A 15,929-nucleotide genomic window follows, 5' to 3' on the forward strand; every position below is an offset into this window, starting at 1 on the left:
TTCAAATTTGTTAAACAGTAAAATCCCAAGGTTCTATACTCATATATTAAATTTTGACTAAGTCCATACAAGGTTTTGCCAAGTGGCAAAATAGAATTTAAAAAATCTAACAACATAAGAAAGTGCATACACTCTCTATCCCCCGTAGTACAAATAACCACATCATTCATTCATCCACATAACACAATGAAGGTGGGCCATGTTGAGAGGCCAAGACCATGAAAATGAGGTTTTAACTTGTGGAGTGCTTATGTCGTAGAAGACGATTTCAAGTTGATGCCTGTAAATGGTCTAAAACTCTAAATGCTGTAAGGATTCTAATCAGATGGTGGATAAGCTCCTTTACAATCTTTGGAAAACGCTTTCAGATGAGCACAGTAAAAAGTAGCAATAAATTCTCCCCCCAAAATAAAATAAGTAATTGTATTGTAGCATCTTCATCTTCAGATCAAGGATTCCCATTGTCCGAATTTTTTGATAGGTCGGAATCTATTTTATTCCTGAGCCTATCTTCACTGAACTTTCCCACCGACACTTTTTTTTCTAATCGAGATTTTCTACGGTTACTTGTCTATCTATTCATCCATATGACACAATAAAGGTGGGCCAGGTTGAGAGGCCGAGACCTTTTTCCCCAAATTACTTGTGGAGCACTTATGTTGTGGAAGACGATTTCAAGTTGATGGCTGTAAATGGTCTAAAACTCTAAATGCTGTGAGGATTCCAATCAGATGGTGGATAAGCTCCTTCTTTTTTTTTGGGTTATTTCCAAATGTCCCCTTGAAAATGGCCAAACTTACAATTGTCCCCCTAAATTTTCACTAATTCCATATGCACCCTTACTTTTCCAACTAAGTACAACTATAGTCTCTGTCTAACCTAACGGATCCCAGTTTTTGAACTTCAATGGACCATTCTGCCATTGGATAAGATAAAATGACCAAAATGACCTTACCTGGAAAAAAAAAACCTCCAACTCATCTTCCCCAAATCGTTTAGGGTTTGGGGAAGATGAGTTTTTGATTCAGAAATCAAGAAGAAATTCAATTTCCCAAGAGTGTTACCGGACACGAACATTTTTATTGAAATATATCCAACCATCGTTAACCTTTCTAAGTAAAGAAGAAAACAACAACCTTGAATGCAGAACAAGAAGAAAGTTGCCAACCACATCAGGCAAAAAGGTTCAATTAATAGAGCTCTAGTAAGTAAGAGGGTGGGGTGTGTGTGTGTTTGTGTCCATCGGTGGAGCAATTTGTTTGGGGATGCATGAAGGAACGAATGGAGAGGAATACTATCAAACAATTTGTCTGCACTCGAAGCCTGGGCCAGGATCCTCGTCGGAGGAAGAACTACAGGACATCGTCTTAGGCATTGCAGCTTCGGCGAGGCTGTGCGAACAGAGGAAGAACTACATCAAGCTCTGGTGGAAACCAAACGAAATGAGGGGGATTGTGTGGTTGGATAAGCCTGTAAAGACGCAGTAGGACGAAGCGCTCCCGCCTCTGAAGATCTCAGGCGATATGTCACGGTTCACTTATAAAAATCGGCATGGTCACCGCTCGACGATTAGGATCTCGCGGATCGTGTCAGAGACGGTGAGATTGGGAAGGGAGGACGTGAAGTGGTTCGTGATGGGAGATGATGATACGATTTTTATCGTCGAGAATTTGGTTAGGGTTTTATCGAAATACGACCATAATCAATTCTATTATATTGGGAGTTTGTCAGAGAGCCATCTGCAAAACATCTACTTCTCATATGGCATGGCTTACGGCGATGGAGGGTTTGCCATTAGTTACCCATTAGCGAAGGCTCTGGAGGGAATGCAAGACAGATGTATTCAAAGATACCCAGGATTGTATGGTTCTGATGATCGGATGCAAGCTCTCATGGCCGAGCTCGGTGTTCCCCTAACCACGGAGCTTGGATTTCATCAGGTTTGTGCCTCTTTTAATTTCTTTTAAGGGGGAAAAAAAGTTTATCTTGATTTTTCCTTTACTCTTCGCTCTTTCCCTAACATTTTTAAGGTTATTTTGAGATGCTGTGATATGTTCGTCTGTTTGGATTTTGTATCTTCTCCGGTGGCTCCGCCAGTGCAGGCGGATAGTCACTGTTGATGTGTTCCTCCTCCTCCTCCTCAAATGAGGACAGAGAAGGAGAAAGAGAAAACTCAAAAACTCATCTTCCCCAAACCCTAAACGATTTGGGGAAGATGAGTTGTAGGTTTTTTTTTTTTGTTTTTTTCCAGATAAGGTCATTTTGGTCATTTTACCCTATTCAATGGCAGAATGGTCCATCAAAGTTCAAAAATTGAGATCCATTATGTTATAACGTCTCTGTCTAACGGCAGAGACTATAGTGGTACTTAGTTTGGAAAGCAGGGGTGCACATGAAATTAATGAAAATTCAAAGAGACAACTGTAAGTTTGATCATTTTTAAGGGGGCATTTACAAATAACCCTTTTTTAAAAAAAAATAAATATATATAGAAACTCCTTTTTTTTCGGTAACGAGAAATATAAGATCCTTCACAATCTTTGGAAAAAGCTTTCAGATGGGCACAGTAAAAAATAGCAATAATTCTCCACAAAAAAACAAAAAAAAAAAAAGGTAAAGTAGCAATAATTGTATTTTAGCATCTTCAGATCAAGGATTCCCATTGCCCGAATCTTTCTTTTTATAATTTGTTGATATGTCGTAATCTACTTTGTTCTTGAGTCCATCGTCACTGAATTTTCCCACCGATAAAGACGAAAGTGATTTTGTTAGGATTCCAATCTACTCTTTCTCTCTTTCTTTTCTTTTTGGACATGAAGTGCACTACAGCTCGATCACCAACTGTTTTAGGCAGCTGTTGTTAAATAAATTTTTACAACTGGTGGGAGTCGAACTCGCAATACCAAAAACCTGTTCGCCACCTCCCTCTCTCTCTCTCTCTCTCTCTGTTTTAGGAAACAGAACCGCCAATTTCTCCGTTAATGCACCTATCCTTTTAATCAGCATAAACCAATTAATTCGTAGGCGATCGAATAGTGTTCTTCAATTCTACTGCAATTAATCTTCATGGAGCGCCAACAGGTTGGATCTTCTTCTTCTTCTTCAAGTTATGATGTGTTTATCAACTTCAGAGGCGAAGACACTCGCAATACCTTCGTTGGTCACCTTTATAGGGCTCTCAGGGGTCGTGGATTCCATGTTTTCATTGACAACAAAGATGTGCGGAAAGGAGAAGATATTGAGCCGGAGCTCCTCGAAGCAATAAAAGGATCCAAGCTCTCCATTGCTGTCTTAAGTAAAAGATACGCAGAAAGCAGATGGTGCCTTCGGGAACTCGTTCAAATGGTGGAATGTCACCGAACCAACGGTCAAGTTATTTTCCCCATTTTCTTCAAAGTTAAGACATCAGATGTTAAGAATCAGACTGGAAGTTTTGGAATTTCACGTCAGAGACATGGCAAGGAGGCGCCTGAAACTCTGCGGAAATGGAAGGAAGCTTTGCGAGCTGTGGGTGATAAGAGTGGATGGGTTTTAGATGATGGGTAAGTCTCCTCGGTCCCTCGAAATGACTTCTTTTGTGAAGATATCTCTCTCTATATATATGATCCATGTCGTATCATATAGTCTTTCTTATCTTTTCAAGTTTCTATATTTGATCCATGTCGTATTTTATAGTTTTCCCTCGAGAAAATTTTATCTAATTGATATTTTCTTTTATGATTTGAGTTTCGCATCCAAATTTTTGTGACTTCTATCCTCCTTTTTTTATGAACTAATTGCAGGGTTGATCAATCAGAGCTAATCGAGAAAGTTATTGAAACTGCTTCCATTCGACTGAATAGGGTCCCCTTGATTGATGTTAAATACCCTGTTGGATTAGAATCCCGTGTAGAATCTGTGTTATCTCTACTATCAAATACCAGTGGTTCTGAGGATGTTCTGTTTCTTGGGATATGTGGTTTAGGTGGCATTGGGAAGACCACCATTGCAACAGCCTTCTACAACCGCACCTTTAGAAACTTTAGCAAGAGTTGTTTTCTTCATGACATTAAAGAGAAAGCATCACATGGTATTGATTGCTTTCTAGAGAAACTTCTTTACAGTATCTTTCGGGAGGAAATAAAAATATGCAATCCTCAAGAAGGATCGAGATTGATAAAAGAAAGACTTGGAAAAATAGACATTCTTCTCATTCTGGATGATGTTGACAATCATACCCAATTAGATGCACTGGCTGGTGATATCAATTGGTTTGGTCCTGGAAGTAGGATAATTATAACAACTAGAGATGAGAACATTCTAGGTAGAGTTCCTCAAAATAATAGAAAGGTATACGAGCCTCAAGAATTGAATACGGAAGAGAGTCTTCAACTCTTTAGTTCTCATGCTTTTTATACGGACCAACCTCCTGATGATTATTTACAGCTTTCAATTGATATAGTACACACGACTGGAGGATTGTCCTTAGCCTTGGAGGTTTTGGGTTCCGATTTATCTGTGAAAAAAGATAAAGAAGTGTGGAAAAGCATTTATCGGATATTGAAACAAGTTCCTCATAATGATGTCTATAGAAAGTTAAAGATCAGCTATGATAATATGCAAGATGATATTGAGAAAGCCATGTTTCTTGATGTTGCATGTTGTTTTATAGGATATGAGGAAGAAACCGTAATTTCCATATGGGTAGGTTGTGGCTTTGAAGCGAGATACCGTTTAGAAGTTCTCAAGAAAAAATCCTTCTTAAAGGTTGCTGGGAAGAATGTTAGGCGAAAATCAAAAGTCTTCTTGATGCACGATCAGATTCGTGACATGGGAAGGAGAATTGCCAACAATCAAAGCCTTATTGAACCTGGTAAACATGGCAGGTTATGGTCTTGTGACAATATCATGGAGGTATTAAATCGTGGTAAGGTAAGAGCTAATTACATGAATCTATTTTTTATTTTTTTATTTTTTATAGAAAATCCTTTGCTCTTACTCTAGCTGAGTGTGTGATTCTAATATATTAATAGGGGGCATCTGTTGTAATCAAAGTGGTAATTGAGAAGTTAGAACCTTCGTTTGATTGCTCATTGTTTTATTCTCAAAAGTTATTTAATCCAACGGTAAAAAAGAGGTTTTCAAAATTTAAAAACAATTTACCATTTTTTCATTACCAGCTTTCCAAGTTCATATGTTAAACGTTGAAACTTTATCTTCATTGAAAGAAGTATGGTGTACTAAAAGGGGGGGGGGGGGAAGTAATATTACAACTTCTTTTTCGCCAAGATTTTCTCTACAAATAGATGTCGAAATAAAGTGGATTACATCCAAATGCAATAAGTATGGTTTGCATTGACAAAGCGTTGACATTATTATATCTATCAAATTAATTCAATTCTATTTACTAATACTATTTTTCTACTATAGGGGAATGAAATGGTTGAAGATGATTGCATCCCATATTTGCTCAAATTTTTTGTTATAATAGAGTCATTGAGAACAAGTTCAAACATAATAGGTCTATTATGGTCTTGTGAAGGTAAGAAATGGTTTTAAGCTAAGAGCTAATTAATGAAGTAATATTTTTTTCTTTTATTTTTTCTCTGCTCTTACTCTAAGCAAGCATGTGATCTTAATTTATAAATAGATATTGAAATAAAGTGTGTTAGGATCAAACATAGTACGTATGGAGTATATTGACAAAGCTTCTACATATTTTTTTGTTGATCAATTTCTATTTACTTGAATTGTTTTTCTACTGTAGGGGAAAGAAATGGTTGGAGCTCCCAGCTTTAGTCTTTTAAATACTAAATGTTTTGAGAAGATGTCCGATCTAAGATTACTACGAGTTGATAGAGCATCCTTGGAGGGGAACTTTCAGTGTCTTCCTTCTACGTTAAGATGGCTGAATTGGTGTTATTGTCCGTTGGAAGAACTACCAGCCTATTTTTATCATGAAGAAACAGTTATGCTCGACTTAAGTGATGGCTATTTTAAACTAGCTTGGAATAACTGGGTTGAAAATAAGGTGTGTAGTATTTGTCTTTTTTCTTCTCACTAAATTTATAACTAAATATTACTGGACATTAATTAAATGTTATTATTCATGTCTTTGTTTTGACATGTAGCTGTTTCTACAATTGAAAGTTCTTCAACTAAGTAATTGTGAGAATCTGTCCGAGTCTCCCGACTTCTCAGGATTTCCTCGGTTGGAGAGGTTGTATCTTGATGGATGCATATCTTTGGTTAATTTACATGAATCCATTGGGCAGCTCCAACAGCTCGTTTACTTGAACTTGATATATTGCAAAAAACTTAAGAAACTTCCAGACAGTATATGCCGGTTGAGTTCTGATGAGCACATTTATGTGTGAAATCTTAGGGCATAAAACATACATTTTACCATATTGGACAGAGTTACTCGGTGCTTTCTTGTGCGTTTCAGGTTTTAGGTGAATTCTTGTGAAAATGGAGGAGATGATGCTAAGGAAATGTTTTTAAGGTGTTTAAAGGTGTTAATGGCTTGGATGCGTAGCCCATCGAGTCAGCTTCGCAACGGTTTAAACGGCACATGATTCCGAGTTGAAACGAAGAAGTTATGGCCGTTTGATGAACAAACACGAAAATGGTCTATAGGGGTTTATTTGTAATTATTGACAGTCGGCTGGGGACAAAGTGAAGCGAAATTTCAGATTACAGGGACCTTAACAGAATTATTAGAAGTTGCATTTCTTGTACCCGAAAGATTCCATTTGGAGGGCTCTGGACAGTCCAACTTCAACTTGAGATATCTTGGGCTCCCGAACTCCAAATTGGACGAAATTTGGGTCTATTTTGGGTGATTTTTCGCAAGGAACACAATGGTGAGGCCTATATAAGTACCCCATGCTCCACATTTCTTGAAGGACAGAATGGGTATTTTATTTATTCTTAAAGAAATCCTAGTCATCACCCTTACTCTCTCTCTCCTCCAACTTCTCAAGGGCACTTTTGGAATTCTACTTGAGATAGACTTATTCTGAAAAATATTCTCTTACCTATGGAAAGTTGAAAAATCAAAGATGCTTTGATTTTATTGCTTGGAGAAGATATCTACAAAGAAAAGGAAACACTTGTTAGAATTGGAAGTTTACTTTCCAGAAATAGAAGGATACATGTAAACAATCTTCTCTTCTTCTTCTTTCTATTTTTTTCTTTTTCTTAGGATTCAAGCGTTGTAAAGAGGAAGGAGAAGAGAATATTCTCTTTTCTTAGGAATATTTCTCCTACACTTCCTCTTCTCCTTCTCTTCTCTCCCCCTATAAATACCCCTTGCCTTTGGGTTGTAAGAAATGAGTTTTTAGTTAGTTTCTAGTTCAATTTTAATTCAGTTTTTTTAGTGTAATTTTTACTTCACTCACTTAGTGAAATTTTCTCTTCTTTTCCTATTTTTGGCTTAAGTTCTTATTTTTGATTTCAAGTTCTTAGTTTTGATTTCATAAGTCTAGTTTAATGGTTGTAATAGGTTTAGTTTACGCTTTAATTTCAATGTAAGTCTTCAATTGGGTTGTAATTTCTTAATTCTAGTTTAGGTTTTAAGCCTCTAACTAAGTTCTTAAGTTGATGACAAGACTTCAAGATTTAGAAGAGGAGGCCTGGTAAGTTTATGCAAGTATTGAACTTTTCAATTACATTCATGCAAAGACATCTAGGTTTTTACTATCTAAACTCTCAATCTCATTCTCCTCTCCTCTATCTCTCTCTATCTTCTTCTTCTTCTCCCTCTATTTCTTTTATTTTTTTTTATATGGTTGTGGTATGTGGATGCACTTTTATTCCCTTATTTATTTTTATGTGATTATGAAGTGTGGTTGCATTTTTGTTATTCTTTTTAATTTACGTTAGTTTGATAGGTTAGATGCTCATGTGTTAGGACGCCAATTTAATCCCTTAATTTTGTTAGATGTTTATGAGTTAGGATGCATTAATTTTTATCAATTTAATTAGTTTAATTTAACACTTTAATTTGGTTCACTTTGCATTACTTTTAAGTTAGTTAAATAGAGTGGCGTATATCTCCTCGTGTTCGACCCGTAGCTACGATTGACCCGTACGCTTGCGGTATTATTTTAACTCAAACAAGTTTTTGGCGCCGTTGCTTGGGAGATTATAGTCCATTTTATTTTTCTGATTTTTAAGTAGTTCGAAGTGTTTTAGTTTATTATTTTCTCTTCTTTTTCTGAAAAAAAAAAATCAGTTTTTGAAAACCTCTTTTTGTTTCTCTTCTGTTTGAAATAGTGTGCGCCCAATCTAAAGTCCTTCATATGCCCAAACCCAGCCAATCTTGGTGCCCCTTGATTCGTTGGGTGGTTTGGATTGGCATGTGACTTATCTTTGGAGGTGACCACTCTTGATAACAGGAAAGCGACATAGTGAGAGAGTTTGAAAATAGAAACGTATAGTAGTCCTCCACTCTACATCAGAATCCACTAGGAGTCGCCCGTAGGTGGCTCGTGAAGACTATACGGGTTTCCTTCTTTGTCAACCTATATGGCAACCTTACAGCTTTGGAACCACTGTTACGATTTTTGAGGGATAGATGCACTATCTACCTTGGGCTCCCTCATGTTTTTTTTTTTTTTTTTTTTTTTAGTGAATTTTTTTTTCTAGTCTTGTATTTATTTATTTATTTATTTTTCTAAGGGAGACCTCAATTTGGGATAGGTGGTTAGTTTAGAATTATGGGAGATACACTTCCATATAAGACTTTGGGGCAAAGATGGACCTATGCTAAGGCAATCATGATTTTGGAGGAAATGTTTAAACAGATTAGGAAAGCCAAAAGTAATGAGATAGAGAACAATTTTGCACCACCCCAGTACAATTTTGCTCCCCAACCCAACTATGGGCTTTCGAAAAATTTTGATTGGTCACATCCCCAGACAATCCATGTTATGGAAGGATGCCCTAATCTTTATGAGGGTAGCTATGGTGATGAGAATGTGAGTCCTCAATTTCAATATAATTCTTTTGGCACTTACAATCAGGGGTGGAATGATTATCCCGATTTCTTGTGGGATCAATGGAATAACCAAGCTGGACCACCCAATTTCCAATATCCTGGTCAGTTTGGTCCTCCAATGCCCAACCCTCCATTAAATCTCAATGGGCCACCTCTCCTTGAACCATATCACCAACCCCTTGAGTTTCAAAACATGGGTGAGGAGGCTAGACTGAATGAGCTTGAGAAATACATAGACCTTCTCACAATAAGCCAAAATACCATGGAGAAGCAACTCTCTCAATTGATAACCATGGTGCAAGAGGAGGAAACGGGTACATTACCTAGTCAGCCTGACCATCCCCAATTTAATGATATTGAAAGTCCACCACCCCAATTTGAGGTTAATGAGAGTCATTCCCAACAAGCTGCTTTTCATGATGATTTATTTGTTGAGATTGAGTCTCCTCAGGATATTAGTGAAGCGAGATTTGATGAGCTACCTGGGAAGTCCAACTTTTCCTGAAATTTACGATTTTAGTGAGCCTAGTGTTTTTATTGATTTAGAATCGATTTTCATGATAACATAGAAACCAAGGAAATTCGATCTCCCCCTCTCTCTTTGGAAAACTTAGATAATTGTCATTTTGAGGATTCCATTGTCTCACATGTTGATTTGTCCAAACCTCCTAGATTTGACGATTTTATTGAGGAGGACAATGTTAGTCATGATGCTTTTCATGCATATTTCCATGATCCTTATTTAGCAAACCAAGTTACGCAAATAGCCGATAGTTGTATTGCTAGGATTGATTTGAGTAAACCTCCAATTTTTGATGATTATTTAGATGAGGTTATTCATAATCCTTTTTATGCTTATTGTGATCCGTTCTTGGTTGATTTTTCAAAGAATGACAGGTATTCTACATTGCAAATGGAAGAAAAGGGAAGGATTTATGGCACGAGTTTTAGTGCCTTCATTTTCCTTGTCCCATGAGGACAGCTTTTTCTATTGGATATTTCTCGATTGTGCTTAACTTTCATATTATTTCTCGCTTTACTAAAATTCATGGTCGAGTGTTTTCTGGGTCTGAAGCTATTTCTCCATTTATTGGCCATGGATTGAGATTTCTGTTGCTACTCTTAGCATTTTTTGTAGAGCTCATGACTCTTCATGATCCTCTTTGTTGATTATATCCGGTAAGCCCCTTCATCTCCTCCCTTGTCCTTATTCTTTCTTTTATGCATGCATTGAGGACACTGCATGAATTAAGTGTGGGGGGGATGTTGGGCTTAATTGGTGAATTTTGATTGTGACAATAGTTTGATTTTGTGCATATGTCTCTTTGATTGCAAAACGAGAGAAAGAGGGAATTAGGTGTCCTAGCATGCGAAATAATAAAAAATCCCTTTTCAAGGACGGTAATTGATTTGTATCCGGTGAGAGGGATTGAATTGGAAAATATAAGCGTTATTTCATTTGATGGCTAGATTCCTCTCTGTGTTTTATGGACCCTTTGATCTTTTGGCTAGTAGTTGAGACCAATTTATTTGTGGCAAGGCAAGGCATGAAAGTGGAAGTGAATGAAAAAAAAAAAAAGAAAAAAAACAAGGGACAGAAAAGAAAGTGGAATTCCTTGGGACTAGACAGGGCATTGTGCCTCATGAAGCAGGGTGACTTGATCGAAATTCCTTGGAAGGAAACTCAAAAAAAAAACTCTTGCATCAATGTCTCAATGTCTTATGGATATATGCAAAAATCGAAGCTACCAAGTATTTGGGTGTCGGTGTATGCTCCACCATGTCATTCGAGAGAACAGAGTGGAGTAGAAATAGAGTTTGTGGTTGAGAAAGAAAAAACTTTTGCCTTAATGCCTAAAAAAAAAAAAAAAAAAGTATGGTCAACAATACTCAATGCCTAAGTCTTTGGTTCCATCGATGCTATGGGGGTTTACTTGAAGGTGAGTAGTGTTCGGAAAATATAAGGAGATCCCTTGAACTTGATGCATACTTGTTACTTGAATTGATGTGGGGTGATAAAATTCAAGTGTGGGAAACCTTTGGCTCCTTGATCTTTAGTTGAACACTTTTTGGGATTATGTACTGTTGTCCTACTTATGCTATGATTAAAATTTGCAGCATTCATTTACAATTGAATTTTGGGTGTATATTCACCGCAAACACCCACGAGACACAACTCGTCCACTAGGGGTAACCTAGGGGTTCAAAGGCTTGTTGTACATGCTAAGTGCAACCGTGATTCCTACGAAAGTGAGTTTGGATTTTTCGCATTCTAGATTAGTTTTTCTTTTGCTTTACTTGAGGACAAGTAACGTTCAAGTGTGGGGGAATTTGATGAGCACATTTATGTGTGAAATCTTAGGGCATAAAACATACATTTTACCATATTGGACAGAGTTACTCGGTGCTTTCTTGTGCGTTTCAGGTTTTAGGTGAATTCTTGTGAAAATGGAGGAGATGATGCTAAGGAAATGTTTTTAAGGTGTTTAAAGGTGTTAATGGCTTGGATGCGTAGCCCATCGAGTCAGCTTCGCAACGGTTTAAACGGCACATGATTCCGAGTTGAAACGAAGAAGTTATGGCCGTTTCGGTAACGAAACACGAAAATGGTCTATAGGGGTTTATTTGTAATTATTGACAGTCGGCTGGGGACAAAGTGAAGCGAAATTTCAGATTACAGGGACCTTAACAGAATTATTAGAAGTTACATTTCTTGTACCCGAAAGATTCCATTTGGAGGGCTCTGGACAGTCCAACTTCAACTTGAGATATCTTGGGCTCCCGAACTCCAAATTGGACGAAATTTGGGTCTATTTTGGGTGATTTTTCGCAAGGAACACAATGGTGAGGCCTATATAAGTACCCCATGCTCCACATTTCTTGAAGGACAGAATGGGTATTTTATTTATTCTTGAAGAAATCCTAGTCATCACCCTTACTCTCTCTCTCCTCCAACTTCTCAAGGGCACTTCTGGAATTCTACTTGAGATAGACTTATTCTGAAAAATATTCTCTTACCTATGGAAAGTTGAAAAATCAAAGATGCTTTGATTTTATTGCTTGGAGAAGATATCTACAAGAAAGGAAACACTTGTTAGAATTGGAAGTTTACTTTCCAGAAATAGAAGCCTACATGTAAACAATCTTTCTTCTTCTTCTTTCTATTTTTTTTCTTTTTCTTGGGATTCAAGGCATTGTAAAGAGGAAGGAGAAGAGAATATTCTCTTTCTTAGGGAATATTTCTCCTACACTTCCCTCTTCTCCCTTCTCTTCTCTCCCCCCTATAAATACCCCTTGCCCTTTGGGTTGTAAGAAATGAGTTTTTTAGTTAGTTTCTAGTTCAATTTTAATTCAGTTTTTTTAGTGTAATTTTTACTTCACTCACTTAGTGAAATTTTCTCTTCTTTTCCTATTTTTGGCTTAAGTTCTTATTTTTGATTTCAAGTTCTTAGTTTTGATTTCATAAGTCTAGTTTAATGGTTGTAATAGGTTTAGTTTATGCTTTAATTTCAATGTAAGTCTTCAATTGGGTTGTAATTTCTTAATTCTAGTTTAGGTTTTAAGCCTTCTAGTCTAAGTTCTTAAGTTGATGACAAGACTGAAGATTTAGAAGAGGAGGCATGGTAAGTTTATGCAAGTATTCAAGCTTTTCAATTACATTCATGCAAGACATCCAGGTTTTACTTATCTAAACTCTCAATCTCATTCTCCCTCTCCTCTATCTCTCTCTCTTCTTCTTCTTCTCCCTCTATTTCTTTTATTTTTTTTTATATGGTTGTGGTATGTGGATGCACTTTTATTCCCTTATTTATTTTTATGTGATTATGAAGTGTGGTTGCATTTTTGTTATTCTTTTTAATTTACGTTAGTTTGATAGGTTAGATGCTCATGTGTGTTGGACGCCAATTTAATCCCTTAATTTTGTTAGATGTTTATGAGTTAGGATGCATTAATTTTTATCAATTTAATTAGTTTAATTTAACACTTTAATTTGGTTCACTTTGCATTACTTTTAAGTTAGTTAAATAGAGTGGCGTATATCTCCTCGTGTTCGACCCGTAGCTACGATTGACCCGTACGCTTGCGGTATTATTTTAACTCAAACAAGTTCTCTACAGAAGCTTATTCTCTCTCGATGCTACTCACTCGAAGAGTTGCCCAAGTCCATTGATGCTCTAGAAGAATCTTTGGTTGAGCTGTACTTGGCTACTACAGGGATTAAAGCACTGCCTGATAGTGTTGGACTGTTAAAGAAGCTGGTGGTATTGGATCTTTCACACGGCTTTGTGCTAGTGGATCTGCCAAGGTCATTGGAAAATATGACGTCTCTGCGCTACAATCTCTTGAGTGGATGTGCCAATCTTCGATACATACCCAAGCTGCCCTCTAGTTTAATTGAACTTCGTCTTTGCGAATCATTTGTATGCTTAACAGAAATGCATAACATGAAAAGATTGGAGTTATTGTGCCTTAAAATTTTTTGTGGAAAGGGGCAGTTTCTAAGAGGCATTGTGAAGACAAGTTATGGTGAATTCAGCATGCTGGAACTGATGTGTGAAGTGCATCATATTTGTGTTCATTATTCGCGGCTGACGCATGGCCAGGTGAAGTCCTTTTATCTCCCTGTCAAAATGTGCCTGTCCACTACGTTATTGGAACTCTAATTAATTTTGTAAAAAGAACTACTTTCAAAACCTTCTAACTATCTTAGTTTCTCAAATTGATTGATGATTTACAGGTTGTTTCCTTTCCTTTTCTCGCGGAGGGAGCATGTAAGGAAGATAACAACAATAGAGGTCGGAGACAAATTTGGATACGTCTGCAATTCATAGATGAAGGTCCGTTTCGCAAATACCTGATTCCTGATGATGACAATGATGAGATCTGTCGAAGAAGAAGAAGAAGGTTAATTATGCATGTTTCTATGAGAGTCAGCGGATTTGATCCATTACTTGCCGGAATAATGGAGGATGTACTATGAGTAAATACAACTCTGAATTTTAAAGCTTGTATTCATAGCAAAGACCAAAAAATAACAACCTATTGTGAAACTAGTCTGAGAATTATGGACATCGAATTGATAAATCCATATATAGACAACATTCACAATTTGAAAGGGGTTGATTATCGAGATATAGACCATGTTCACAGATTCAAAGGGTTTGATTGGTTTGGGTTTCAGTTGGGAGTTGGAGATACCATTGAGATATTAGAGGTAGTAGACCAAGAAGAAGAAGAAGTTCATCTTGCAACTGATGATGTCGATGATGAATATGGCCGTAAAAAACGTGGTGGGATCTATTGCGCTGTGACAGAGCTGAACTTATTCCTAATGAAAGAGGAGGGGCTTCCTGAGCCTGAGCAAGAAGAGGAGAGGATTACTGAAACAGGGGATGCAGAGGCAGAGGAGAGGACTAGTGATACTCTAACAAACATCCTCTCGACAACGTTGATGAGGCTGGTCCTGCTCTGTTGCTCAACGAGTTAGTACTGTGAACATTAGATTTTTTTTCTTCCTTCCAATTGAGTGTGTAGAGAAAAGTACTAGCACAGATTTTCTTTTTTTACAACGCCAGAACTTAAGCAATTAGTTGTAGCAGTGTATTATTTGGCCCTGAATATCCTCACCATAACAAGTGTATTTGTTTTGTGTTTGTAAAACTAAAACAAACAGGTGAAGACAGAGGAGTTGTTCACAGCTGACTGGGAAGGGGATGACAAATGGAGAAACGGCGATCCATTGGTTGACACGAAGATTGCGGGGGCCATGTGGGGTGAGTTTCAAATCACAAAGCCCCCCAATAGTTATGAGGGTTATTCACCTCACGTATCAATATTTCTTGTTTAAGACTTCCATTTTTAATTCTCTAGTGTGGGTTGGATGTCATCAAAATGATATCAGAGTGGATTGTCCATGCACTGGTTATATGGCGACCCATGGCCCAAAGTTTAGAGAGTTGATGTAGTGACTGTAATTCAATGGCTAGGAAGGGGAATTTTATTAGTCTCACATTGGTAGTGTTAAGGAAACGGATATATGATTTGTATTTCAAATTCAAAAGTCCGATTGACCAGGTCACTACCCTATCTAGCTGTTGTAAGCTTATCTATAACCAACTGTGGTTATCCAATTGTAACAAACACATATCCAAAATTCAAATACAAGTCTATAAGAACTAACGCAAACCCATCTTGAAGGGCAAGCGAGATTCACACAAACTCAATTTCTTCATTCTTAACAGGTAGGTAGTGCGTGATTGCTAAGCTTTTGACCCATGGAATTTTTCTGCATCTGTAGAGCACTGGAGGACTTTCATAGTTGAACAAGATTTCAAGTTCATATCAGAGAATGGCTTAAAGGCTGTGACAATTCTAGTGGGTTGGTGGATAGCAAGCGACCCACACCCACCAAAGCCTTACGTAGGGGGGTTCCTTGCAGGCTTTAGACAATGCCTTCCTGTAAGTGCCCAACAAATTAATCTTTCTTAGAGTTTAATCACCAAGACCCTTCATTGATTCAGATTGTTATTTGCAGTAAATATGGTTTGAAGGTTATAATCAATCTACATTCAGCACCAGGCTCCCAAAATGGTTATGGACACAGATCCTCAAGACATGGATTTCAGGACTGGGGAGAGACAGATCAAAACAAACAACAAACTGTTACTGTTATAGACTTCCTCACTGCTAGGTATTCAAAAGCAGCATTTCCACCTGGGTCGTTCAATTCTTGTATAGAAAAGCCCTAAAGGAGATTTAAACACTGATTCCAAGGCCGATCCAGGCTGATTCCGACTGATACATATCCCTCCATATTTTTTTTAACCCTGTTCAAAGTAGTTCAATTGTTTTCTTTTAGTATTTTTGTTAGCAGAACCCACTAATATTTTCATGAATTAATTGCAGTGGTGATCATAGATCTTTTACAATGTGTAGGTACAAAGCT

General features: G+C 37.3%; 1 protein-coding gene and 1 pseudogene across 1 annotated transcript; both read left to right on the forward strand.

The window, feature by feature from the left end:
- Positions 1-1,265: 1,265 nt before the first annotated feature.
- Positions 1,266-2,120, forward strand: LOC122667371 (annotated as a pseudogene).
- A 931-nt stretch (positions 2,121-3,051) lies between these two features.
- On the forward strand, positions 3,052-13,964 carry LOC122667372 (disease resistance protein RUN1-like). Its single transcript, XM_043863632.1, has 6 exons — positions 3,052-3,542; positions 3,783-4,911; positions 5,747-6,010; positions 6,111-6,350; positions 13,102-13,587; positions 13,722-13,964. The coding sequence occupies exons 1-6, from the start codon at positions 3,067-3,069 to the stop codon at positions 13,962-13,964; spliced, it is 2,838 nt and encodes a 945-aa protein (XP_043719567.1). The 5' UTR covers positions 3,052-3,066.
- Positions 13,965-15,929: the final 1,965 nt, after the last annotated feature.

This window comes from Telopea speciosissima, chromosome 7, assembly GCF_018873765.1.
Source record: "Telopea speciosissima isolate NSW1024214 ecotype Mountain lineage chromosome 7, Tspe_v1, whole genome shotgun sequence".
In the NCBI taxonomy this organism is placed as follows: domain Eukaryota; kingdom Viridiplantae; phylum Streptophyta; class Magnoliopsida; order Proteales; family Proteaceae; genus Telopea; species Telopea speciosissima.

Bases quoted from the DNA above. Each gene is read 5' to 3' on its own strand.
- LOC122667372 (XM_043863632.1), top strand. From the start codon at position 3,067: ATGGAGCGCCAACAGGTTGGATCTTCTTCTTCTTCTTCAAGTTATGAT. The intron at 4,912-5,746 runs GTAAGAGCTAAT...TTTCTACTGTAG, and splicing joins AGGTATTAAATCGTGGTAAG to GGGAAAGAAATGGTTGGAGC. The intron at 6,351-13,101 runs GTGTGAAATCTT...AGTTCTCTACAG, and splicing joins GTTCTGATGAGCACATTTAT to AAGCTTATTCTCTCTCGATG.